The sequence below is a fragment of the Pithys albifrons genome, chromosome 9 (genome assembly GCF_047495875.1).
Source record: "Pithys albifrons albifrons isolate INPA30051 chromosome 9, PitAlb_v1, whole genome shotgun sequence".
NCBI classification, from domain to species: Eukaryota; Metazoa; Chordata; class Aves; order Passeriformes; family Thamnophilidae; genus Pithys; species Pithys albifrons.
This window is the reverse complement of record NC_092466.1, coordinates 15,572,820-15,600,582: the sequence shown is the minus strand read 5'-3', so window position 1 is coordinate 15,600,582 and position 27,763 is coordinate 15,572,820. Positions and strand designations below refer to the sequence as shown.

General features: G+C 45.6%; 1 protein-coding gene across 2 annotated transcripts in view; it reads left to right on the top strand.

The window, feature by feature from the left end:
- Positions 1-27,763, top strand: part of HPSE2 (heparanase 2 (inactive)) — a 108,487-nt gene that overhangs the window by 52,266 nt on the left and 28,458 nt on the right. The window contains exons 4-5 of one of the 2 annotated variants that reach the window (XM_071564491.1): positions 18,862-19,035; positions 19,598-19,769. In XM_071564491.1, coding sequence (XP_071420592.1) covers positions 18,862-19,035; positions 19,598-19,769 — 346 coding nt within the window. The remainder of the gene's footprint in view (positions 1-18,861; positions 19,036-19,597; positions 19,770-27,763) is intronic. The other variant, XM_071564492.1, reaches the window with a different exon arrangement.

The window sequence follows — 27,763 nt, the reverse complement described above, 5'->3', positions numbered from 1 at the left end:
GAGGGAGAGGATAGGGAAGAGCCGTATGCAAAAGAGGAGATATTTTCAGCTGGGACCAAGACAAGGACAGAAGCAGAAGCATGGCGATACAGAGACACAAGTCTCTGGCCCTGCAACAGGGAATGTTTCTGATGGAACTGTGGAACTGAGGGTCAGGCTTGCCAAGCAAAGTGCCAAGGTCCAGAGTTGTTATGCTAGATAGCATAAAGGCAAAACTTGCTGAACTTATAATAGGTAATTTATGATGTAACACTCACAGAAACAGAGCCCCTCCATTTTGTGAAACAGAATGTCCTCTAGAAAATATTTGCACTTAGCTATTACACGCAGATACAAGGAAGTTCTTTCAGAAGGGTTTGAGTCTAATAAAATGGGAATGTGTGACCTGGCCTGCATCATTATTTGCCCAGTTTTATCCTTTCATTATTATTTCCAAATGTGGAATTCTCATTCTCTACAATTCTGCAGGTGAAGCTAGGCCAACAAAAAACAACCATCTCCTGTGATTACAGGGAGCACCTATTAGGGCTGTAAGGAAGCTGGCAGTGCAGGCCTGCATCCAGAATGGCATGTGTTCCCAGGGGGTTGTGCAAGTGTCCCCATCAGCTCCTAAGAGCCTAGTGCCCATTTGTGTCAGAGGTGCTGATCATTGTGGTTGGACCCCCAAGGGGCTGGACAATGTTTGCTAAGCAGACAGGTTCGCCAAAAGAGCACTGTGTTTGGCTCTGATGCTCTGGGATGCAACAGCTTACAGATGGTACCATCCCCTCCTCCTCCAGGACATAAATCCTCTGGGATGGAGGCCATGCCATCTCTACGTGCTCATGTTGGAGTGTTGGTCCTTGTATGACACAAAAGGCAGAGCTGTTGTAATCACACCACTGGCAAGCCCCAGGGTTTTTTTTTCCTGCCCTAATATTTATGATTTTACCTACCAAAAGATCTCCTTTTATAAAATGTGAATGTTCCTACTTCTGCCTGCCAGATATTTCAACAGGGAGAGCTGGATCCCTCAAGTGTGTCCTTGTTTCTAGTTATAAAACCAAATTTGGACAACAGCGTATAATATTTGTGAAGGGGTTTCCATTGGTTTTGTGGCACAGACGTGGCGGGTCCCAGTGCCCGGCATTAACCAGTGGTCAGTGGGTCTGTGGGCTGCAACAGAGCCACTGCTAGCACAGTGTGGGAACGCTGTGGTTGCAGAATGAGGAGTGATCAGGATGAATGCAATGACTATTTCCCAGAATGTAAACAGCCTTGCAGCTTAATGGCTCTATTTACATTGATGGAGATCGGGAAACACACTTTGTTATTTTAGTCTGAATAAGCTCATGCAGATGGTAAGCAGAAGCAATGTGTTTGGAGTTTCTGGTGTTCTATGACAAGCCAGGTCACACATGAGTGTGTTAACCTTGCCTTTGAAAAGCTCTTGATTTTTATCAGCTTGTTTACCAAACTGTCACAACAAGGCATAAAACCACAGAAGACTCACATGCTGATATGAGAAATGTGTGTGTTCTTGGTGGTGGAAGAGGATAGGAGCTTTCTGCTCTTTGTTAAATGCGGCAACAAGCCATTTTTTTCTACAAACCACAAGTGATCTGTTAAGTGGAGAGACAGGGCAAGAGGAAGATATTCCATGAGACAAATTGCTCTCCTCTTTCCACCACCTCCAGTCTCTACAGATGCACAGAATGGGAATCCTCAAGTTGCTCAAAGAAACCCGTTTGTATTGTATCACTTATCATGTATAGGCACCAGTGAGTCCCTTCTTCCCTCCAGGCCAGAGGCTTCTCCGGTCAGTTCCCCACAAGTCGGTGTTATGGCTGCGAGAGCTGAACGAGTTAAGCTGTTCTTGCCATTCCAAGTGGGAGTGAAGAGCCATTGCAAAATGTTTTTCCCCCGTTGGCTCTGCGTGTTGTTTTAAAATTAAATTGGTTCTGGTTAGCAAACAAGAACAGGACAGCAAAATTAAATTTTCTGTGGAATGTTGTGAATCCTGTGTGAAAAATAAACCCTAAAATATTTTTCCCTCCTGCACTCTTTGGCTTGTCTTTGTTCTCTCTTTGCCTGCCATGCCTCCCTCTCTGCTCCCTACATGAATGTGTTGGTGGGTGGCAAGGCTGGTGTCCTTATGCTGAGGTGTTGTGGAGAGAAGCAGTTGGAGTAAATGGGACCTGGGATGTCAATAATGTTATTTCTTTTCCCCTAGTACTATTGTCTCACAACTTCCATCCTTGCTCATTTGTTCCTACTGTCCTCACAGGCAATGCTCTGCCTGAAGGACATTATTGCTCTGTCTCCAGCAGATCAATGCTGTGCGGGTTCAGAGAGTACCTTGGATGTGTAAGAAGACAAAGTATTCATTTTAGAGGCAGAATTGGACCTACAAAATGTAACTCAGCCTCACACTTATGACTACCGCCAGCCATCTGCAACACTTCAGTCTCGCTGGAGTCCAGCACAGACTGCATCTAAGGAGCTACACCCACATTGGACTCTGTGATGGACAATACAGATTTCTCCCTGTCTGCTTCCATCTTTCTTATTTATTTATTTGTGTGCAGATGGAAAATCTTTGACACAAATTGGCACTCTGCAGATTCTGTTCTTTGGAAAGCTTCTGCAGCTCTTAAAAGCTTCTCCTCTATTTGGTCAGCCCTGCAGGCATTTGCTGTGCACTTCATAAGTCATTTCTCTAGTCATTGCCTCAGTATTTGTGTCAAGTCTTTTTGGATCTTTGTTTATAATTTGGCATGAGTTTGTTCTGAGGGTTCATCAGACTCTCACTGTTTTGAGTGAACTAGGACATCTTGCTCTTAGACCTTTAGATGGCACAGCAGGTACTCTGAGTTGAGTTTAGACATACCTTGTGATGCATGTGAATGCTGGGACTATCATTATTTACTGGCTTTTGCTACTGCTTTTGGTTGGGAAGCCTTGTATGCTTGGTGTCCTATGCAACCAATTCCTTGAGGCCAGGGATATAACCTGGTGTGGTTGTCCCTCTCATGCTCTTCTCCAGGTAGCTCCTCTTGGCCTTTGCTGGAGAAGGAAGGCTGAAACAGTCCTCCAGCATGATGTGATGCAATCATGTAGGCTCACCTGCCTGGGGAAGACATAGCAGGTCAGACTACAGGTCTAGGAGAAGAATAAATGTGGGAAGGCAGCATGAGTCTGCTGAAACTTTGCTCCTGGGTGACATGGGAGGATGAGCACCTTGTCCCTGTGAGCATTATTTTCTGGAGCAGGGCTGTGTGTTGGCTCCCATGCCTGGAACAGGGCTGGTGTGGGCAGTCAGGGAGCACTCCTCCCTCACCATCAGGCCATTAGAATAAATAAACCAGCTCCACTTTTGCTGGATGAAATCAAGTTTTCTGGATCATGGCCTAAACACGGTCAACAGCTCCTCTGGGCCCTTGAGCTGCCAATAGCTTGCACCTCCTAGTGAGTTTGTCCTTGGGAAGAAGCCATTAGAGGCTAATAAAACTTTGCAGATCTCCAGCCTTTGAGAAGTGGGAAATCATCACTGATAGGACTTGAAGAACCTCTCGTGTCAAGGAATGGAATACACAGGAAACATAGTAATTAAAACTAAACAGAACCCAGCACCCAATGCAGTGTCCCAGCCAATGCCTTCCTAGAGTATGGTTATCAACAGCATTGCCCAAACATCTCAAGGGCACTGCAGAGGATGGGTTCCCCTTCTGCTCTGTCCTTGTGGTGTTTAGATTCTACTTGACTGAAGAGTCATCAGCAAGATAATGAGGTTTTCCTGACTCTCTGATAGTTGTGGACTTACATTGCATTTTTCATTCCAGGACTTGTCTCTGGCTGGGGTGCCAGTAAAGTTCACCAGAAAGAAATCATAATCAACTAAGTCCTGAAGAACCAGCTTGGTAAACCTCTCCACGCTGCTGCCACCTCTTCTAACACAAGTGCTGCTTATGTGATGGTCTTGATCGAATGGCCAAAGGGGCTCTAGAAAGATATACTCTGTGTCTATGTATATGTGCATAAGATATTCCACATTCCTCTTAAATTGCTATAGGTATCTGCTCCTTCCTTGCCATCAGTCTTTGTGATCAAAGCTGTTGTGTTGTGCAGCAGCACACCACTAGCAGATCTGGTCTTTGCTGCTGAAAAGAGGTTGGGACTGTCCGGATTTGCTGCGCTCATCCTGGGCAACCTCTGTCTTTCTTCATTTTCTCTCCAGGAGGTGCTCCTCGTGGCTGATGTGTCCTCCTGGTGTCCAAACTCTTGCCGTTTGTCCCCTTGGTGCTGACATAGCACAAGAGGATGTGGAAACCTGTGACTGTGGTTGCAAATGTGGTTTGAGTTTTTATAATTTTATTCTGTCACCTCTCTTTAAATGGGAATTCCTTATGCTAAAGTTTCAGACTAAGAACTTGAAAAGATGACCTGAAATCTGAGTGAGAATCTGTTGAGTCATTTCCGAGTGCTGTGAGCATATTTCTCAGTTCTGAAAGTGTGACATTTTTCAGCTGTACAATAATGCATAACCAGGCATATTTTGCAGGATGAGGCTTCCAATGTTCACAGTCTGAGCAGTAAATGAAGCAAGGTCATTGCTAATCTGGAAAGTAAATGCTTTTGAATCAGACCCTCCCAGGACAAGACCTAGTCTTTTCTTCCAGCTGCTAACACCTTCCTTCTCACTCAGAGGAAGCCCATAATCTTCCTCAGACACAGAAAATTTCCTGTTCTCTACCATCAGAACCTTTCATCCCTCCTTTTTTGTCTCCCTTTAATCTTCCCCAGCATGCCATGGTGTGTTCATCTGCCTTTCACCTTTTCTTGCACTTCCCTCTCCTAATGCTGTTTACATGGTTTCCATTTGCCAAAGGTGGGAGCCAGTGGGCATATTCCATAAGTAGTCTGAGGGGATGGGATTCTTAAGTGGAATTATTTAATTAGAGACTGTCAAGCAGTTTGAGAGGGAATTTATTTTAATAAGTTGATTTTAACATTTTCTATACATTTATTTTTAGTTACCATATCCAGAAAGATAACCATTTACTTAAACAGTGAGATATTCATTAAACCCTGAGAAATCATGTTTCTTTAGTTCAACCTTTATCCCCAAGGATTGCCTCAGAAGGCTGTCTCTTCTGGCTGGGGGCAGAATCCCTTTCAGAGATTTAACAGTGATTATTTGTTTAGCTGAGTAAGTTGAAAAATCTGACAAGTATATTGCAAAAGCCTCAGATCCCTCTCCCAGAAGGCAAGCCAATGACACCATTAGCTTAATCCAGCACCTCGTATACTCGATTTTAATACGACTCTTTAGCTCCAGAATTTGATGTATTTTGAATTGAAGGATTTGTGTTCCAGTAGTAAGAGGGGAGAAGGAGGGAGGGCAGTGCTGTAGGTCACTCAGCAGTTGGGTACACAGATGTATTAAAAACCATGCAGAGGGTGCCTCTGGAAAAGAACTGACATCTGACATCTACATCCATTCAGTGAGTGGAGTAACTCATGGCACAGCCTTTTCCCACATACCACAAGTGAGTCATGCTCTCCTCGGCCTCTTCTGCCTATATGGCTCTCTATATTTTTGACAGCCACCTCTAGGCACGATAACATTAATGTGTGATATTTGGAGCTTCTGTCCTGGCAGGCTGAGTAAGCACCCCTCTCCATCACCACAGCAGCTGAGGCTATGCTAACCAATGTGGAGGAGTTGTGCTGCCAGCAGTGCCAGCAGTGCCAGCAGTGCCAGCAGTGCCAGCAGTGCCAGCAGTGCCAGCAGGGTAATTGTGAAATTTAACATCCATCCCATCCAAGTCCCTATATCTGCAGTGCTGATACAGAACTGGGCTGGCTTTGGGTTGTTGTCCAGAAATATGAAGAGGTATAGAGCTTTGATAAAGTTTACCTGGGCCACTTTGGATGCTTACTTCACAGGGAGCCATGCTTGTTCTTCCCTGCTCACCTTGACAGAATGAAGTAGTTCAGGTAGTATCTCCATTACAGTAAAGTTGGAGGAGATGCATTCCCCTGAAATGCTGGCAAACAGTGAGGGAAGTTGAGAGAATTGGGGATGCATTTGTGTCCAGGGGAGTAAAGCAGTAACAGCAGTATTGTAAGAGGGCATGCTGAGAGTGGCAAAATTCCGGGTGAAAAAAGCAGGAGAGGTATTTATTGAATACAAATGAATCTTCTGTATTTGGCAATACAATCTGACACTGGTAATTGAGCACTTCTGTGGTTTAGGTTTCCTAAGGGGTCTTTCATCTGTTTCGTCCCTCTTCAGGTCTGCTGCTATTTCATGCTACAGATTAATGTAAATAACAGTCATGTCACAGTTAATTGTCATGATGAAAACTAAAGAAAAGAGCTGTTTCTGTGTCAATATGTTCCCTACTCTTTTGCACTGAGTTACCAATTGATATATTCCTCTTTCTTCCTCTTACTGGAATGTATTTGCAGGGTATTTTCCTGCAGTTCTTTCTACTGCTCTCTCCCCTGGACCCACAGCACAGCTGTTGCCTCTCCATGTCTCACTGGTTGGGAAATGCTGTCTTAAACTCCCTTCCCCAGAGATCCTCTTGACCTGTGCCCTGAATTTGTTCAAATTTGCTCTTTTTTGAAATACATTATCTTTAATCCATTTTTCTTGCTTCTTTGCTGTCTTAAATTGCTGAACTTTATGGTTTTGTAACCACTTGCACTTGAATTTACTTCCATTTTTGGACTACTAATCAGCTTTCTCTATCAATATATCTAAGTAATAAACATCCTCTCACCTCTTACTTTCCCTTCTCCAAAGCAACTTTTCCCCACACATTACACAAGCTTGGAGTGTCTGGGACCTGCCCTGCTCTGTGTTTAGCAGACAGCAGAGTAATTAAAATTACCTATTCCTACCAGCTCCAGTTATTTTAGCTGCTTCCGTCAAACACTCAAAAATTTGTCATCTGTGTTCTATTTCTGATTAATGGAGTTCTATGGGACATTCTCTGTGCTTTGTTTCTCTTTCTTGATCCCTGGGAGCATGCACAAAGTCTGTTTCTCACCTCTTCCCAAAATCTAAAGCATTCTTCATACAAAAAAACCCTCCAATTTCCTTCTGTTTCCTAAACAGGTGACATCATCTCATATCAGTATTCCTCTCCAATGATGCCTTTCCATGAAGCATGTGTGAGGCTAATTGCTGTGGCTGTGTATAAGGGCTTTAATTAAGTCTAGTTTGTTCTCCTGGCACTTCCGTGCAGACAAGGCTGCTCTGGCCCTGCAGCTGCTGTAGAGGAGCAGGAGTCTGAGCAGACCTGTCCTTCCACAGCGCATCAATTGGTTCGTGAGGTCCTAAATGTCCCACAAAGCAGTGGTTTTTGACAGAGCTTGGTAAGACTTGTAGGACAGCAAAGAGGTGCAGAATTGATGGAAGCTTGGAAAAACTTGCATTATTGTGAATATACTGAAGATCTGCAACAAACACTACTTAATGAAAGTGTGTTTAGAGGAGGCTTGACCTTAAAATTGAGATACCCACAAGAAAAAAATTCTAGCAGGCAGGGGTAGAGCAAGATCCAACCACTAGAATGCAAAACCAGGTACGTTTGGACTCAAAGTCAGGTGCCTATTTTGACTATGGATGTTGAATAGCTGCAATATTTTACATGGGGATAGGCTGATTTCCATACTTGCAGCAGATTTTAAGGTGGCGGTGAGTACCTTAACAAAATATCTGATCTATCCTGCTGAGGGGGACTGTGTTTGACTCATGTGCATCCCAGGCTGCCTGGTGAGGGACATCAGGCTAACAAAGCTAGCCTTTCCCGGCCATTCATCTGTGCCTCCAAAATCAGGTTCAGACTCCACCCTGTATACTTTGGTACAAATTTCCCCCAAAGATTATCCATGGAGAGTTCCTGTCAAAGCAGGTACATCCAGCTGAGCCACATCTGTGAGCTCAGAGGAGCAGAGAAAGCCAGGGCCAGTTCCTTCAAATATTTTACAGGTTAAGACTGGGGTCTAGATTCTGTGGGAAGTCAGTGGAGGTCACAGACTGCAATGAGTCATGGTCCTTGATTCAGTGTTTACAGTCTGTACCAGTAATTGCCATATTCTGTACCTTACTAGCTTGGTTGGCCACAGTTGTCTTCAAATGCAGCGCCACTCAGCAGTGCAGATGAACCCTCTGACGTTATCAGAGTGCAGCTGGAGGCATCAACTTTAGCCTTGAAAATGCCTCTTTCTTGGCAGTGCTCTGTGTTTATTATAATGCTGTCTGTAATGTGCAAAAGTACATTTCTGTTTTAGCTTCCTTCTTTATGTACTAAAGAGTGTGGTTTTAATTAAGGATTTCAGATTGAAACATTTCCGGTTTTATGTGTTGCTTTTTGGTTGGGGTTTTGTTTTTTCGTTTGTTGGTGTTTTTTTTTAAGACAGTTTTCAGTTAAAATGTTTCAGAGTTTTGAAAAATACCAGATGCCCAGCTCACGAAGTGTGCAAAGAGCCCTAGTCACTCCCTCTTCCTCCCAGGGAAGTCAGCTGCTCCGCTGAGTAGGAACAACTAGAGACAGCCAATGGTGAGAATGGGGTCAGCAGACAGGGGAGGATGCTGGGACTGGGACTGGTGGTTTTCAGCAGTGCACCATGACTGTAGCCCCCTGCATGATAGGAAACTTTGACTCAGACCCATAAAATAAAGCACCTGATTTTTGTGGATTCTGGGTTTGCTTCCCAATAGCAAGAGGAGATGGTCAGAACCCTGCTTAACAGCAGAGCATCTCTGCTGCAGTGCCCAGCACTGCGGGATGTCAGGCATTCCTCTGCCATCCCTGGCCACCAGCTGCAGCCCCTGTCCGTCGGGAAGGGAGGCCAACCCTAACAACTTGTAAAGTAAAATGGTTGTTTCACTGCACATCCACTGCCATAAAAGGGAAAAAAAAATACAAGCCAGATTTTAACTCCCCTGGTAGCAGGAGAGCTTAAAAGCATCCTATAAAGGTTCCCCAAATTTTTGAGAACAGCAGGCAATGAAAATTATGTTAAAACCAGGTTTCTTGATCCAGTCCCATGATTTTTGTAAGTTTGACTCATGATTTTTGAATGTTGGGGTTTGGCAACACTGAAGTCCTCAGTTTGAATTTGTTCCCGATGTGGTAGTTCTGCCTCCTTGCATGACTGATCGGTGTCACGGGGGACAGGAGGCAGAGGGCCTGGTACAAGGCACTGGTCCTTCTGCAGCTTCAGGGATGCTGCTGGTTAGATCTGGCTTGCATCCCTGTGTGAGGGATCAAGCTGTCTGTCTGCCACATGACAACCAGTTTAGGCAGCAAAAACAGTGTATGGCAGCTGCTGGAAGGGCTGAAGAGAATTGGTGAACTAGATACACAGATCACCTGGGTTAAACATTTTACTGAGATTAAATGATCATGTTAAAAACATGCTTCATACCTGTACATCTTTCATTCCAGTTTAGCCATGCAGCATGTGCATAGGTTGTTGCTCAGCCTGTGCTGCCCAGCTCACTTTTTGCAGAGAAGTGCTGAAAACATCTGTTTTCTTGGTGCAGTGTTAGTATTTTGGGTGCTGTCAAGAAGATGCATTTTTAAAGAAAATTTCTGCCTTGTGACTGGGGCAGCTTGAAAGACTGACGTGGATGCAGCTTCCCTGAGCAGTAAGGGATGCACAGGGGACATGTGTTGCCGTGACAGCTGTTATCATCTGCCCTGCAGATGGCAGGAGGAGGTGTCTGTGTGGACAGGCATGGTACCAGTCCTTGTCTTCTGTCTCTGTCTTGTGTTACAACATATGGCTGTATGGCAAGCTATGACATTGTCTTGTATGCACCTGTGGGGATTTGGGCTGCACATGTCTGAGAGGTCAGACTCAGATGCAAGAGGGAGGCCTCTTCCATGTGGCTTCCGGGGCTATGAAGCAGCACTATTCAGGGACTAAGACACCTCTCCTCCATGCCAACACAGAAATGGCTCATGTTTGCACCTCAAGTCAGCTTTCAACTATATAAATTACCATTTCCCCACCCATGGGTAATGCTCTGCAGCTGCCTAGCTACCCCTGCTTCAAAGCCCCCATCTCAATGTGATTCACAGCCCCGTGCTCCCTGTGAGGTGGCCAGGGAGGGCACTCAGTCCTCCAATCAAGTGTCCCTGTCCATCTCTAGCTGCCTGCCTATTTGGGAGCTCACTGAGTGCTTGAGGAGCTGACCACTTCTTACCTATTTGGAAGTATTTTTAAATTTTTCCAGAAATTGCTGTTTGATAATAAATCAGGGTGATCACAGAGAAGTGTTTTAGTTAAATCATGTAAAAGAAGGAATGATCTGCAGAACAGCACTGCCAGCTGTCATTGGATTTAGAAACACACATCATACATTTTGTTGCTTTTCAGACAGCTGCGCTTATAGCTGCACTTATAGCCATATAAAACAGTCATTCTGTCAGCAAACGGTCTGGCAGGATGGCTGGGTTATGTCTGCAGCCATGTTCCCAAGCCTGGCAGGTTCACTCCCTCCACGTGCATAGGTAAATCCTGGAGGAAGGTGGCATTGTGGCATGTGGGGTAACCTGACCTCAGCGTCATAGCTTTGCACAGGGTGAAGAGCAAAATGCTGGGCTGTGCCCACTGCCCAAACAGGAGATGGTGCTGACAGGGCTTCTCTCCAGCACTCCTTGTCATTAGGAACAGGTAGTTGCTGCCCTGAGAGGGGTTTTCTAGGTTTTTACCCCAAGTCTGCGGTCGTTACTCAAGAGCCTGGCTAGCTGCAGGTCAGAGTGACAAACCACAGCCTCTTCTAACAGCACTCACAATGATCAGGCCTTGTCCTCTGTGGTCCATCCTATTTGGACTTTAGAGTTAAAGCTGAGAGTCATAATGACTGGAATTAGATTTTTTAAGTTTCCTCAAGAGCAGGAAGATAGTGCTATCAAATTTGAAGCTTTTCACATTTTATCACTTTCAATAAAACCTCATCAAGGAAGGGTTTCCTATGTAACAGATCAGCTTTAAATGCCTGGTCAAAATAATATTTGAATATTTTCTATTCATATTATTTGTATTCCTTTATCCAAAGTGGAATGGCTGAATCAAGCTAAACAAGCTGTATCAGGAGGCTACTCCACAAGTGAGCTGTGGAAGCAGGAGTGAGTCACTGCTGCACCCACTGTTTCACACCAATCCCTAGCACAAGTGGTGTCAGTGAGATGTAATTGCCAAGCAGGTTGTCACGATCTCTTGGTGGGACAAGCGGCCTCCTGCAGAGGCCCCAAGGATGCCCAGAAGTACAGGCACTGTGGACCACTGAGGATGCTGATGAACTGTACCCACATTTTCTCTGAAGCAATTTCCATGGCTCAAGCCCGGTGATCTGGGGTGGCCAACAAGATGTGGAAGAGCAGGTGGTGCTCACAGTTTTATTTTCCCTTACTCTGTTTTTTGGCTCTACTCAAACATATAGTCTTCTCCCCACTCACCTCCATTTCTGTCTGAAACTTTGGAAGAGGCTGGATTCATCCTGATTCCAAAGGGAAAACACCTTAAGTTATGCAGCAGGAGAAAACAGCCTTCCTAGCTGTAACATGATCTTGGTTTCTACCCAGACACCAGACTGGAACAGAGGATTTGGAAATTGCCCCTCTGGCCATTATCTGAGCTTTACAGCATTTGGAGATTGAACCCAGATGCCATATCTCTTCTGAAGCTCCATGTCAGTTTACACTTGTTCCTAGAAACCATTACTGTCCTGTGAGCTCTTTACTATGCGAGGATTGAAAACAGAGCTATTCTGCTCATTTGAGTTCTCCTTTTTGCATGAAGACAGAGCTCAGGGTTCATTCCTTTTTCTCACCATCTGAGGATTAAGCCCAATCCTGACTGTTATTCAACCTCAATACCATTTACACACGGAACCCAATGCCTATGGCTTTTATCTGAGCCCTTAGAGCATTTGGAAGGAGTCCATGCCCCTTGTCTGGTATCAAAAGAATTATATTAATTTGGGATTCATTCCACAAAATAAGGCTGTCAGCCAGACTCCTTAGCAATTGGATATTGAACCCAGACCTCGTGGTTGTCTTCCAATTTATATGCCAGTTGGGAACTCAGCCCACAATCCATGGCTGCTGGCCAAGCTCCTTATTGGCAAGAGATTGACACCAAGCCCCCAGACTGCTATTTCTGTACGGCACTGTTAAGGACTAAACCTTGCTCACGTGGTCAGCATAATCACCTCTGCGTTGGCAGTGAAATGAAAAATCCAGTTAAAGACTTCAATGAATATTGAGGGTCGATGTTCAGCTGCTTAAAGACCAAGGATGATGACAATTCCTTTGGAAAAAGGCCTCCTAGATATTCCAAAGGGAATAGCCCCAGATCCCCCATCTGTCATCCAGCTGGATATAAAATCCAGGTTCTCATTAACACACAGTGCACAGCATTTCTTTACTGGCTGGCAGTATTAAAGCCAGTTCCTCCAACTTTCAGGTATTCTTCAGATGGGATTAAATTAGATCCCTTTTCTATAGCACCATTAGGCTCTGCCAAAGCACTTCTTGTCACTCAGAGCAGACCTCCAATGCTGCACCTTGCCTTGGGAAGCACTTCCCATGCACAGTACACTCCCACCTTTTGGTCCTCTGTGGAGCAATAAGGAAGCCTGGTAGGTAAAGGAGAGCAAAGGACAGTTCTGCACTCCTCCATCCTTTTTGGAGGAAACTGGGAGCCTGACCAGGTAGAGGGATCATTTCAGGTGAAACCTGTACCTTATGCAAGCAAATTTTTCCCTCCTGCCAGCAATTTTGCCTGGGAATTCTGCAGCATCTTTACTTAGTGGGGTTTACTGTGTAGCAAAATGCTTCAGAAGACTGAATTAAAACCAAACAGCTTCCCAGATGGGATGGCCATCATTAAAATGTAATTTCCAGCAATGGTGTGGGTTTCTTGGTAGCCTTGAAATCTTTAAAAGTCTCATTAAGCAGCAACTTTGAAGGAATGGCTTAGCATGCAGCTACAATAAGAAAATCTTTCCATGATCCAGTGGCTCAAGCTAGATGTTACAGTGCATAGGGACAGTGTGGAATGTTACTTTTCCTCTGAACTTTCAGTGATGGTGAAGGCTTCTCTTCAGTGCTCTAACTGTGTAGATTGTAGATAGGGGCTTTCTGGTTTCCTTGCCTGAAACCCTATCGTGACTGGGGATGCAATCCATGGGATGATTTCAAGCCAGTGTTGCTGACCTGTCCCATGGGTCTGGAATTACTCTTATTGCATATCTTCTGATTCATATTTATTTGCTAAGAAAACATTTATTCCTTGCCACACACATGTGGTTTTACGAGGGTTTTCAGCGCAAGAGAGCCAGTGCAAATGGGATTCAGCTGACGATGGTGGCAATTTGTTTGTAAATAAATTTTCCATGTAGCCACATGTTCTTCTATAAGTGGGAATATCTTTCTTTTTCCATTCATTGCTCTTACCAGCCATCTTATTCATCACTTCTCCGAACAGCCTGTATCACTCCTTCTGCCCCCTCCCTCTAAAGATCTCTTTGGACTTCTCTTTGCCAGGTCTTCCCCAGTTCCAACACTCCACTGTCTCCTGCGAGATGCAGGGGATGGTGATGGCTTCAGCACTGGGAGATGTTTGCAGGGACATCTCAGGCCTTTCTCAGAATTTATGTGGAATGCTGAGTTGAGCAATACCTGTGATTAGTTGAAATTATTATTTCTAGAACTACATTCCTTTGCTTTATCAACCGAAGGATTCATGTGTTGTGCATTTAACTGGTCTCTCAGCTAACCTGAGGATCTGGGGACTGTGCCATATATTGCTCACTCCATGCTCTGCTCTCATCTCATCTCATCCTCCTCAGTGCTTGCATGTGCTGTACACACAAGAGATGGATGTGGTGAATGGTGGGAAAAGAGGGAGAACAGGCTCTTCTTTGCTGTCTTCCTTGTTGACTTCTCAGAGTTACAAAGGCCCCTGGCCCACTGTGCCATGCCTCACCATCCCTCAGCCCACTGACTGATCTCAGCCTCCATCTCAATCTGCACATGCATTTCCACTCTTTGTGCTGTACTCTGACAAAGTAAAATTCCTGAAGTGGAATAAAATGTGGAAGACTATCAAACCCAGAGATTCATGAACTGGGTTTCTCACCAAACAGCAGTCAATACTGTGTTCTTTAAAATGTCTCTAGTATAATGTTTAATTTAGTAACTACAACCAGAAGGTCTTTCCAATTATTTTAAACGGACAGAGATTTTTTAATGTGCCTCAGATTTTGTGTTGGCATATCACAGAGTTAAGTACCATCCATCTTTCAGAGGACATTAAATTTAGCCTTGTATAAAAAGAAGAAAAATGGGAAAGAATCCCAAAGGACATACTTGTCCCTTGAACCTCACCATCATTTTTGGCGTCACAGAAATTGTTTGTCTCTCTTTTGCAAAAGGTATGAGATCAATACAAGAAGCTAAAAACTGTAATTTCTGTGCAAAGCTTTAGCTGAGTGCCAGATCTCAAGATCTCCACTAGTGGCCGCCCAGCTATGCGTCATTGGGCTGTACTCACTCTCCAGATGCATTCAAGCCTCTGCAACTGAGGATGCAAAAGGCTGAGAAAGGCCAGATGGATTCTGATTTCTTTTTTGTGCCAGGACTATGTGGCCTCTGTCTCTTACTACTGGCTGCTGTTTGTCCCAAGCCCACTAAGGCAAGCACTCACCCTGTTGAGACCCACCGTCAAGTGCTGCCACTGGGTGTGAGGGAACAGAGCATGGGGCTTTGCTGCCTTGGTTATCCTCACTCCAACTACATGAGAAATAGTAAATGGAAGAAGCTGACTCTAAGCATCCTTGCACTTTTTATGTTTTTTTTTCCTTCTCCCTGAGCTCAGTGGCACGTGAGTGTTGAGCATGTGCATCTCTGCACTGGGTAGAGGGGGAAAAGACGCAGGGAGAACATCCTATAAATATAGTTCTGCTCTATTAAGATTCATTCGGGTACGACAATGGCTTTTTCTATTGAAGTACTTTGTGAAAGCCTTGCCTAATGATCTGTTAGCTGGGGAAAGGTTAAATTCCTGGATGATTTTCTTTGTTTCATGAAGAAAAAACGGTGCAATTATCCAGAATTCAAAGTAAGTTTTAGCCAGCTGTTAACAATACTGTGATTCTTCTTCATGTTCTCATTACTCAGAAGTAATGTTGCCATCCCTAGTCATGGCAGTAAAATATTTATAGCATTTTCTTATAGCCCTATTTGTACACATGGAGGACTGGACATCACTCAAAGTCTTCTAAATAAGCTTATTTTTGTGCTTTAGTCTCCACAGAATCATAGGAAAAGGTCTCCAAGATAATTGAGTCCAACCATTATCCTAATACTGCCAACTCCATCACTAAGCTGTGTCCCTAAGTGCTACATCTACACATAGTTTAAATATCTCCAGGAGTGGTGACTCAACCTCTTCCCTGAGCAGCCTGTTTCAATGCTTGATAATGCTTTCAGTGAAGAAATTCTTCCTTGTATCCAAGTAAACCTCCCCTGGCACATCTTGAGGCTCTTTCCTCTTGTCCTATTGCTTGTTGCTTGGGAGAAGAGGCTGAGCCCCACCTTGCTAAAACCTCCTTTCAGGTAGTTTTAGAGAGAGATAGGGTCTCCCTGAGCCCCCTTTTCTCCAGGCTGAACAGCCCCAGCTACTTCATCTCCTCCTCGTAAGACCTGTGCTCTAGTCCCTTGAACAGCTTTGTTGTCCCTCTCTGGCCATGCTTCAGTGCTTCAATGTCTTTCTCATAGTGAGGGGCCCAAACTGAACACAGTACTCAAGGTGCACCCTGACCAGTGCCAAATACAGGAAGATGATCCCTGCCCTGGTCCTGCTTGCCACATTATTTCTTACCCAAACCAGAATGCCACTGGCCTCCTTGGCCACTTGAGCACACTGCTGTCATGTGCTCTGCATGACACTGTTCCCATCTAAATGAGCTGTCTGCACTGAAGACATCCAGTTTAAGGCGGTCATCTCAGAGGGATCATACATGCTTCAACCACAAATGGTTGAGTAGCTTGTGCAAACTGGTTATCAAGGCTCTTCCCAGAGTCACTGGATGGGCTTTTTTCCAAGTTCACAATATCCCAAAACAGCTGCCAAGAACAAAGGAGGTAAGTGGATTTGGTACCTGATATTCTTGGTACCAGGAGTGGCTGTATTATCAATCTGGTTTGATGCAAAGGTAGGTTTATTAGTACTTTCTGCTCTCTGTAGCTTCATTGCAGTCTGTAGGTTGGTCTGTTCTGGGAGACCACTGAAAATGTGTAGGAGCAAATTCCAGACATCTGTGTGTTTCTCTTAGCCTGCTCCCCTGATTGTTGAGGTTTCCAGCTTGGAAAGTCATGACAGAACATGAAATACATGTGGCATCTCTGTGTCCAGGCGCACGGAAACAAAATAAGTGTCATGGGGAAAATAAAATTTCACAGTGGCAGGCCCTGCATTGGGATAAACAGACGTCTTGTTTTCTTTCATGGATGCATGGAAAATCAATTCCCAGTCCTCTGCAGTGGCTTCTAAACATGAACCAAATCCCCTTCTGCAGTACAACTGTTTCACGCCGTGAAAAGGTTTCATTTCTGGCAGGAGAACGGCCAGTAACACCTTTTTTGCTAGCTTCATTTGTCATTTGGGTGTCTATCTTATCCTCTTTATAGAAACCTCATTTCAAGTGCAGTTGTTTGCCTGGGGGTCTGAAGTAAATGAGTATTAAGTAACTGGATCTGTCTCTAATTCACTAAACATCCAGAAAAAGCTAATGTGTCTGAACCAGTGGGATGAATACATTAGATTAGTCTAATTCCACTACTTTTCACTCAACCAGTAGCATTTAGGAAAAGGTTGTGAAAGGGATTAGGAATTTCTTTTCCACATTTTCTCTTTCTTACTTCTTTCCATAACTTTGCGGCATTCCATTAAATTTTAGCTATTCAGTTAGCTTAATCCTTGATTCTCCTTAAAAATTTACTTTTTAAATAAGTTTATTCTTAGAGCTGGCTCTATATTCACTGAGGCTTTCAGTGACCAGGAAAGGCAACAGTATAAATACAGACATACAGGCTGTGAGCAGCTTATCCCAACCAGAGTGAGCAGCTCCTTACAGTCACCATTTCACTTGCACCTCAGGTGGGCAGTGTGACTACTTGGAATCTTGAAGCATCACCCCAGGATCAGAGCAATTCCCTGAGCCTGCGGTGGTCTCTCCTCCATCCCCTTCAGCTCCCTTGGCACTTTGGTGGTGCATGGTTTCACCTTACTGCAATGGCAAGTTTGATGCATCTTCTGCTCCTTTATACCCCACTGTTTTTTGGAAATATGCAAAAAGATCTAGAGCAGTATGCCTAGACCCTTCACTCTAACAGCAAATTACTGAAAGCTGTTCTCGTTGTGTCTGTATTTCTCACTGCAGTTCAGTCTAGATCAGGGTTACCTCAGTTTCTGTAGAGACTATCATGTGCAACCCTTTGTGTTCAAAGTCTCAAAACCCATCGAGGTATAAGACATAAGTGGCTGCTTTGCTGCCCACAAGCCCTGCTCTCCTGTCAGTAGATTGCTTCAGTGTGATTTGTTCTTGGCACTTTCCTGTGGCTGTTGATCATCTCCTTATATTTTGTAAGTGCTGACAAGGAACTTGATTATTCGTCCAAGTGTTTTTCTGAGACCTGAAGCCAGTTTGCCTGCTCTGCAATTCCTCAGCACCTCCTTCCGCTCTTCTGAAAGCAGAGCCTTCAGTCTGCCCTCCTCGGTCCCCTGAAACCTCATCAACCTTGGTGGCTTCTCACAGTTAAGTGATTGCATCTCCAAGGCTGCTTCAGGAGGCTCATGGAGTGTCCTGGGATGCAGTTCATCTGGGAGGGATGATTCAAAACATCTAAAAACATCTAATTGCTCTGTAAGCAGATCTTCTCTCACTGTCATTTGAGTTTGTATCCTGCTAGTTTCATTAGGCATTTGATTGGTTTTCAGTTTTTAGGGAAAATTTAAGAAACAAAAAGGCGTTAAGTATTGTGTCTCTCCTACCAGTGCCCTGTGCTAATGTTACACCTCTTTCTTTGGTCTCTGCTGCTGCTGGCTCCCCACAGCTCATTGAGGCCATAGTAAAGGAAGATGCCAGCCAAGGAGTTTTGGGTCCAGCAAATAGGACGTGAATCCCACAAAGACCCCACCCCAGGAAGGCCACACCAGCAGTAGGGCTTGGCTGGGCTGTCACTAAGGAGGGAGGATCTCTCTCCCCCCTCAACTCAAGAGGTGACACAAAGCTCCGCTCTTTGTGTGCAGGACAGAGGTTAGCTGAGTTTGTGGTACATGAAGGCTCTACTTAATCATTGCTGGAGCTTGGTTAACACACTGGAGGCCGTGGGAGCAGAGAGCAGGCTGTTGTGCTGTGCAGGAGAAGTGGCCATGTGCTGGGAGCTCTAGGGTGGTAATTTCCTTTTCTGCTTCCCAGTCATTGAAGGGGTCTGCTCTGAAAAAGATACAAGGCAGAATAAGGATAGAAAATGCTGAACTTTCCTTGCCAAGAGCAGATGAAAAGAGATGTTATAAAATCACTTGTCTCTGTTAACATGGCCCCAGCTCTGACACAGAGGTGGAGGGAATCCAAGTTTCATGCTGGAAGGAGATGAGCCCACACCCGGAATCCTATCCCAGTTTCAAAGGTCAGGTACATTTCTGCGGTTACAGATGTCATGGGGGTGGCATTTGACCCTGGCTCATCCCACAGAGAAGGCAAGGTATGATGGACAGCAGGATCATTTGAACCTTCCTGGAACTAGCTTTCCTTTGAATTGCAAACTGTTTTTTGTTTCTTCCCAGCCAGGTCTCTAGACAAACTCTATAACTTTGCTGACTGCTCTGGCCTTCACCTGATCTTTGCACTGAATGCTTTGCGCCGAAATCCCAACAACTCCTGGAACAGCTCCAATGCCCTCAGCCTCCTGAAATACAGTGCCAGCAAGAAGTACAACATCTCCTGGGAGCTGGGCAATGGTGAGTGTGGGAACAAGAGAGCCACAGGAATGGAGCTCGCTGTAGCAGAAAGGTAATCAGTTTTGGAAGAGGATATTTGCAGATCCCTGGTTGCTTTGACAGTGTAGTTCCAGATGGATTTAAAGACCCCTGTTATAAGGCAGCACATCTCTAAGACAGACTTGCTGTGAGTTAGCCCATCAGCTGGACATTTCTATCAGTTGGTATTAAGCATATAAAATGTTCTGCCCTGGCTTCTGGGCTCTGCAGGTTCTGGCATGGCCAGGACAGCTACTGTATGGACTTGCAGGGTGACTACAGTGCCAGGGGAAGTGGGCATCCCTACAGGGACAGGAGCGTGACACCAAGGTACAGTTCCTTCACCCAGCACACAGCAAAAGGGGTGCAGGAGGGCAAGCAATGGCTCTCATCCACTCCTCGAAGGTTCCTTCTGCAGCTCTGCAGAGCTGCCTGCCTCCTCTCCAGAGCTCAATCTGTGTGACAGGGTGAGCTGCTTGTCTCTCTCTGGAAGAACAGATGAAGGAGCAGAGCTGACAAGATTTGTCTATTTTTATTTTCCCAGAACCCAATAACTATCGGACACTGATTGGCCGCTCAGTGAATGGCAGTCAGCTGGGGAAGGACTACACTCAGCTGAGAAGCCTGCTGCAGCTTATCCGCACTTACTCCAGGGCACACCTCTATGGGCCAAACATTGGGAGGCCCAGAAAGAATGTCATCGCTTTCCTGGAAGGGTAAGTGGTGATGTTTTGATGAAAAAAAGATCAGAAATCCCTCCTTAGATAGATGCCATTTGCAACAGGTAGGCTTGCTCTTCGGATTTCCAGTGTCCAACAGTCTCCAAGGTGAGTCACCACAGCAGCAGAGGCCCAGGGAGATGTTTGTCTATACTGCTAAAATTCTGCAGAGATACCTGTTGGGATTTTAGGCCAGACTAATTAACACTCTCACAAGCATTTCCAGCATTTCACAATTATAGGCAGACTGAGGTGCTCACCTTGTTGGGATCTGAAGACAGCGCATGCTGCTGCATGTCTGTGGGCTGCCAGGTGAGGAGATGGGTCCAAGCTCTACTTACCAGTGTGGATGTTATTATCTCCAGGTCCTCCTGGACATATTGCTTTGTCACTGTTTGGTGACTTCTTCTCCCTGTACTTTCTCCATCTGTGCAGAGGAAGAACTTGTAACAACTTTCTTCATTGACCAAGCCCTCTTCCTCCAAGGAGAATTGGCATGTCTCTAGTCTGGGAAGGCCAGAGGTGGAGAAGGAATGGTGACAGTGAGGGACACAGACACCTGGAGGTGACATTGGACAGCTACAGGAATCAAGGAGGTGTTGGGAGCCTGCTGGCAGCAGGAATTGGGACTGTGCAGCTTGAAGACCATGCAGCAGAGGCGAAATTCCCAGCAGGACTGTAAACAGAAACTCCAGTGCAGAAGACTGGGCAGGGGGAGGTGTGGAAGGGACTCTGCTGGGAGCAAAGCTGGGTCTAACATTCATTAACATCTGCAGGAATGATCTGGCAGAAACAATAAACAGCACACTGATGCAGTCTCCAGCGGGGCGTGGAGGGAGCCAGGGCCAGATTCTCAGCTCTGCTCCAGCAGCACAGAGAGACCATAAAGCTGGTCGAACCAGCTGTGACACCAGGATCCCTCCCACTGACAAAAGTGGGGGAACAGCCCCTGCACTCACACCACAGCTGCCGCCCATGCCATGCAAGCAGTCGCTTGATGGAGCCCCCATGTTTGGTACAGGGCATGAAAGCAGCGCAGGGGGACTTACAAAATGTTGTAGTAGCCTTGATCAGCAGGAAATCTATTAGCGCTGGGAGGAGCGGTCTGAGTAAGGAAAACAATGGGGATGAGAGCCAAGAAGCTATTAGAGAAAGGGAAGTCCTACTGCTGCGTTTACCCTTCATGCACCACAACCAGGTCCTGGGGAGGAGAGGTTGGAAGAGTCAAGTTGCATGACCAGGGTGGTCCAGCAGCTCAGTGTTGCTGGGGCTGCGTTTTGATGGACAGCAATCCTGGGAGTAATGCTGTAGTATACAGTCTGGTGGAGAGAATGGCAGAAACCCCATTTCAAATGAAAATATGTAGGAGCTACAGCCCTGGTGACAGAATGGTGGGGGCTCTCCAGACCCCCTTACTGGTCTGAAAGAGTTGTGATGAGTGTGCCTGCTCTCCAAGCTATGTGCTGTTTCCTGTGCTGCCACCCTGTCTGCCAGAGTGACTCTGGTCAAGGGGTGCTCAAAGTGTTTTCTCTTTCCCATGGAGAAACCTTGTGTTGTACTCCAAATCCCGGTGTCTGCGGCTCACAGCAAGCGGCACGTGCCTGCATAGCCTTACAGCCTACAGGGTCCTGTGGGAAAAGAGCTGCTTGTCTTTCCACATAAAGACCCCAGTATTACCACGCAGGGCATAAAGAGAAGGAACAAGTCTGATTACACAAAGGGCTGAACAGTCACTTGCAGTGTTTGGAAATGGAGTTGCAAAAGAATGAACAAACAAACCCCAGTGTCCTAAGCTCTTTGACAGTGTGAGCTTTGTTCCCAGTAGCTCCCCAAGGTCTCTTCAGTATCTGGGTTAGTGCTACTGAGAGCTTTGTCTCTGCAGGAGCATCTAAAACTGATCAGTCAAATGTGGCTCAACATGAACCCGGTGCTGTCACAGACAGGACATGTCTCTCATGGTCCTGAATGAGCCCCACACAGTCAGCAAGCAGCAGAGATGACAAAGAATTTAGGAAGGTGCTCTCAATATCAAATTTTCTGTCTTCTGTGCTAGACTACCATGAATGGTCTAACGTAGTGCTCACAGGAGGATGAAGGTTCCTGAGTGAAGTGTGTGCAGATAATAGTCCTGGTGATGCCAAATCTGAGAAGTTTTTTGCTTCCAAAAAAAAAAAATTATGAACAGTAGAAGTCAGCTACACAGAAAGAGGTATGCCAGGTGAAAGATTGTGACTCAAATAAGACTGGAGGGGGGAGATGACACTCCAGAGCAGAAGATGGGATGGGTGGATTAGTATGCCAAGCTAGCATGGTTCTGTTCCACAAAGTGAGGAAGTGAGTTTTGGTAGGGGTAGTAATGGAAATGAGCTGAAATGGGAGAGGAGAGCTCAAAGAAGCCTAGGTGATCTTCCAATAGTAGAAGCTGGCATTAGATGTTCTCCAGGGAAAGCCTCTGGAGTAACCTTAGGTCCTGAAACACTCAGAGAAAAGTCTCACTGTGAATTATTAACTATAATTCCATTTTTCTGTTGCATGCATTGTGTACCAAACATTGCAGTCTATTTTTAACTCTTAAACAACCAAGCTAAACTTACTCTTTGTGTTTAAATTTTGTCTTGCAATAATGGCAATGTCAGCATGAGCTGGGCATTTGTATCTGCTGAGCACCAAGCTCTGACACTCTCAACAGTGGGAGATGGACACCTGCAAGGTTGTTCTAAGCCAATCCTAAGGCCTGTCCTCCAGGACAAGGTGGAACTGAGCCCCTCCTGAGGTGCCACCATTCTCTGGGGTCTGTTAAACAACGAGTGCAGATCAGATATCTGAAAGTTTGCAGCATGTAGGAGTGTGTGCTTGCTGTCCCACTGCCAAGATTGTCCTTAGGCAGGTGACACCAAGATGGGCTGGGTGACAGCTGTGTACTTCCTGATGATGGAGGCAGGATATGGTGAGGGAAGGAGAGCCCTGCCTGAAACACAGAAGCTTGAGCTTAGCATCCCCTTCAGTGCTACGTTATTGTTCCTGAGTTCCTGCACCACTCTGCATGGTGCAACGACTCAGAGCAGCCACAGCTATCAGTATCACTCTGGGCTGGCAAGACCTGGAGCCTGGACCAGAACCGCTACTGCTGGTATAAGGTCAGGCTCTGCCGTGATGGAGCACTGTTCTGATGGCTGGGGCCTGGTGTGGAGGAGCCTAGAAATGGTGTCTTGTGGATGCACAGGTGCAAGAGGGAATTTCTCCGGACACAACCAAAACTTGAGTTTGATGAGGTGTTAATTAGACCATTCATGCAGCCCGAGCTGTTGGAGAGCAGACTATGTTAGCTTCCTACTGTGTCTGTGGGTACAGGAATCCCAGAACTGCTCAGAATTTGTGTGTGGGGAAAATTATAAGATTGTAAGGAATTAACATAGATTTTAACAACAGATCAGGAATCAGACCCAAAGGTTAATGCACAGCTGAATAACACATTCAGTGCTGGAAGAGAAAAAACACAAGGGAAAACTATTAGGAAAGAGAGATGCTAACACATATTAAAGATCAGAACATTAGGTAAAGAAATTAGGATGGCACGTCTGGGCAGATTGGTCTAGCAGCTCTCATGATCCATTGTTCTTTGGCTCGTGTAGTTCTTGTTGCCACTGGACACTCAAAAGTGTCAGGGTGTTACCTCCACCACAGCAGGAGCTGCAGTGCCAGCAGGACAAGGGCTGGCATACACTTTTGCCCGCACTAGGATGGCTGTTGTTGATGCTCTGTTCCTGGTGCTCTGGCCACTTTAGGTCCTGAGATTCCTGAGGTCACTAGAGAAGAGAAAATCTTTCCTGTCTGGAGCTACTGTCTTTCCCTATAGTTCACCCCTCAGGTCTTGAGGCCACCAGATCTGGTGCCTCCTTGGCTTTCTCTGCCCTCTTTCCAGCCTCCTTGCCACTTTCTTGCCTACTGCTGTCACCACTGTGCATCCGCCCTCTGGTGACAGAGCCACAGCACCTCTGGCCAGGTGGCAGAATCAGGTGAGGAAGCTTCCAGTTGTCAGTCCTGCTCTTGCAAGGCACAAGAGTTTCTCATCCTTCATGATCCGACTGCCTCCTGCTCTTGGTTTGTAGTACCTGTGGAGAGTTAACCTGTCTGGGTCACTTTGATTCCTTTTGGTGATGATGTCATTCCATAGTGGTCTGAAAGGAGCCCATAAATGTGAGGAATCACATTTGTCAGTGTCAAAGCCCTTCCTCCCTGCCAGCTGTGGATACACCAGGCTTAGGAGGGGACATGGAGATGATGTCTTGGTTGTCTGCAGGCAGCCTAGGCAGGTGTCAGGTTAAAACCTGACCCAGTCTTCAGCCCTGCTCCCTGCACCACAAATCAACCTCAGGGTTTCTGTGTGGGTACATAAGTGATGGAGAGAGTTGTCAGCTTGTAGCTCATGAAGTAGCACAGGTTGTACACTTGGCTTCCAACAAAACAAAATGAAGGTGCTAAAAATGGAAGAGACTTTGGCAGTATTTTTATGATCACTGACAATGCCTTGTGTCTCTGCCAGTGTGAGAACGAAGAGGGCCATGTCTGTCTCAGCAGCTGAGGATTGCTTTTTGCCTTAACAGCATCCAAAGATGGTGTATGAACAGAGCTTGTTTGTTTAAATTGAAGTGAGAAGGAGAAATAAATATCTGCCGTAGGTGGTATACGGCAGGGGGAAGACTCTGGGTGAACTTCAGGAATGAATGCAAGCATTTGTCCTGTCCTCTTGTTGACAAGGTCTTATGCCATGTTTGACAGAGGGGACTCGTAAGCACTGCTGTTTGACTTTCTTGAGAAAGTACCTCCTTGCTAACAGAGGTTAGCTGAGTTTGTGGTACATGAAGGCTCTACTTAATCATTGCTGGAGCTTAGTTAACACACTGGAGGCTGTGGGAGCAGAGAGCAGGCTGTTGTGTTGTGCAGGAGAGGTGGCCATGAGCTGGGAGCTCTAGGGTGGTAATTTCCTTTTCTGCTTCCCAGTCATTGAAGGGGTCTGCTCTGAAAAAAATACAAGGCAGAATAAGCACAGAATTGGTCTAAGGCTCTTTAGTGATCCTGCAGAGGCAAATGTGTCTCAGTCAGAAAATCAGAAACTTCAATATGACACAAGCTACCACAAGGCTGGTGGCACAGACTGTACCAGGACAGCTCCAGAACAAGAATTTTGTGCAAAACATCAAGCCGCAAGAGAAGGAACTTTAAATTAATGATACAGTGAGAGGAGGAGGTCACTGCAGTGCAAACTCAAGCTCTGGTAGCACTGAACTTATAACTGACTCCATTCATAAATATGTTGAAATGAGGAGTGAAGGATGAGATGAATTATTTTGCAGTTGGTTATATAGCAGGGTCAAGGAGCTGAGATATAATCAAAAGATTTAGCTATTGCTCTTCTAGGAGGAAAGAGTTAATATAGTTGTTGCAGCTGAAACTTAATTTGATGTCTGGAATGCCAAAATCACAGTCACCTGTGTAGGAAGAACAAAATGGGTAGGCAAAGACATAGATGAGATCACGATACTGTGTAAGTACACCTTGTACCTTCATTCTAATTGCTATCTACAGTCTTAGCCATTTCATCTCAGAAAAGATATAATAGAACCAGGAAGGTTACAGGGAGAGGAGCCAAGGATGTGCATAGGTATGTGATTTCTTCATGTGAGAAGGGATTAAACAGGCTATTCCTCTTCAGCTCAGAAGAGAGACAGCTTGGAGGGAATGTTATTGAGACCCACAAGCCTGTGAATGGGGTGTTTTGTCCACAGTGCAGAAAGTAGTTTGGAAGGAATCTCTGGAAAGAAGGAGGAAGCTTATTCACACGGTGTGCTATGGCATTGTAGAAGTCATTGTCACAGGGTATTGTGGAGGCTAGAGGTAGGTTATAACTAACTACTCTCTCTACCGCTTAAGTATCCACTTAAGTCCCTGGAGTGCAGAACTGCCCTCAAAAGGACGTAAACCCCTTTTTGCTAGAAGGCTGGTGCATCCCTACCATAGATCAGGTTGACTGAAGAAAGGTGACACTGAGTAGATGGAGAATACAATATATCAGCAGATTTATACCTGAAATTCCTGTCTGAAATATGGCACTTCAGGATAAAGTCTTTGCAGCAGCTGGCATGAGTGGGGTCTAGTACCTGTCTCAGCTGCTGTAGGTATTCAGTTGTGCTACTGGAACTTGAAGAAGTTAGCAAGTGAAGCCTGTGTCTTAGTGCCACTCACCAACCAATTCAGATGCAAGATGAAGCTATTTCTACCCATCACTGTTGGCTCAAAGGGCAGAGACCTGCCACCTTGCTCCAGGGATCCACCAGAGCACCACACAAAGGCCAACGTTGTTCCTACATTTGGGGCTTCCTAGAATTAGGGTGTCTGTTTGCTTCTAGTTCTCTAGGGAGTAATAGATGAAATAACCCATGTTTGTGAAGTCCAGCGCTCAGGAGTCAGTCAGATGCTGAGCCATCGGGTGCCTCTGCAATAACAACTTGTCTCCTTGTGCAGCTGCATTCCTTGTTACAGGATTGCCTTTTTTTTAATGTAAAGTATGGCAATCTGCAATTATCTGCATGGGGAAGAGATTTCCAAATGCAAATGTCTCTTTCATGAAGCAGGAATAAGCCTAAGAAGTTCCAGAGGCTGGAAGCTGGGGCCAGACACATTCAGATGAGAAATAACATACTTGGAGGTTAATTAACCATGATAGCAATTCATTTAAGGTTGAAGTAGGTGCTCCATGGCTGATAAGCATTGAATCAGGACAGGAGAAGTATTTTAGAGATCTGCCTAAACTCAAGTGAAAGTCGTGGTCCTGGGAGATGTGGCTATGGGTGATGCTCTGGAGGAGGTCAAATTTGGCCCACGGTTTCTCAATAAGGAGTTTTGCTATCATTATCATCTTGTGGTGTTGCAGTCCCTCTGCTCCATTATCCCATAGCTCATTCATGACCTGTGAGGTGAGTCCCACCTTATGCTAGTATACCATTTCTGGGTCAGAGCTGCGAACTATTTGAGTGACAGAGCAATGTTGACTTACATTTTTCTCAGTTTTAGCTCAACACAGGGCCCTACAAGTAGCACTGGTGGCATGGGATGCTGGCACATGGGCAGCTGCAAGGGTAAGGAGATGGACACATTATATAATTATGAAATTATATGGGTTGAAAGGGAACCTAAAAGTCATCCAGTTCCAACTCCCATGCCATGGGCAGGGACACCTTTCACTAGACCAGGTTACCCAGGGTCCCATCCAGCTTGACCTTGAACACTTTCAGGGATGGGGCGTCCACAGCTTCTCTTGGCAACCTGCTCCAGTGCCTTATCACCCTCACAGTGAAGAATTTCTTCCTGATATCTAATCTAATCTAAAGCTACCTTCTGTGAGTTAGAAGCCATTATCAAGCTCAGTGACTGTCTCATCCTCAGTATCACAAACACCCTACCCAACGTTCCTATTCCTCCAGGTGCCTCTGATGTGTTCTGCCTTCCTACCCACAGATGCTGCCCCAGCAGATTTTGAGGACTGTTTTTGAAGACTTTTACGTGTGCCCAGATCTCTGATATGTGGAAATCCAGCCAGGCAAGCCTTGGGACTGCCGCCCGTCTGAATTACAGGGCATCGCTACAGCAGTTGCCCCTATTGCCTGCACAGCACTGCCTGAGTTTGTCCCACTGATCCTGGGAGGGATTTACTGCATGTGCACTGCAGGGTCAATTGGTACTCATAGACAGAGCCAAATGTGTAGGAAAATGGCAGATTTACTGCACCAGCCCAGCCCATCTGTGCAGCACATGTGCAACGATCTGAGCTCTCGCAGAAGTGACTGGTTCACTCTGCCTGCTCCGTGCTGCACACATGGAAATTGCACAGTCCAGGAAATCCCAGATGAAAATATGTCACCATTGGTCACTTTGACTGTATGGATCTTCAATGCCTCAAAATCTGTGGATGGAGCAGCAAGGGTGCTATAGGA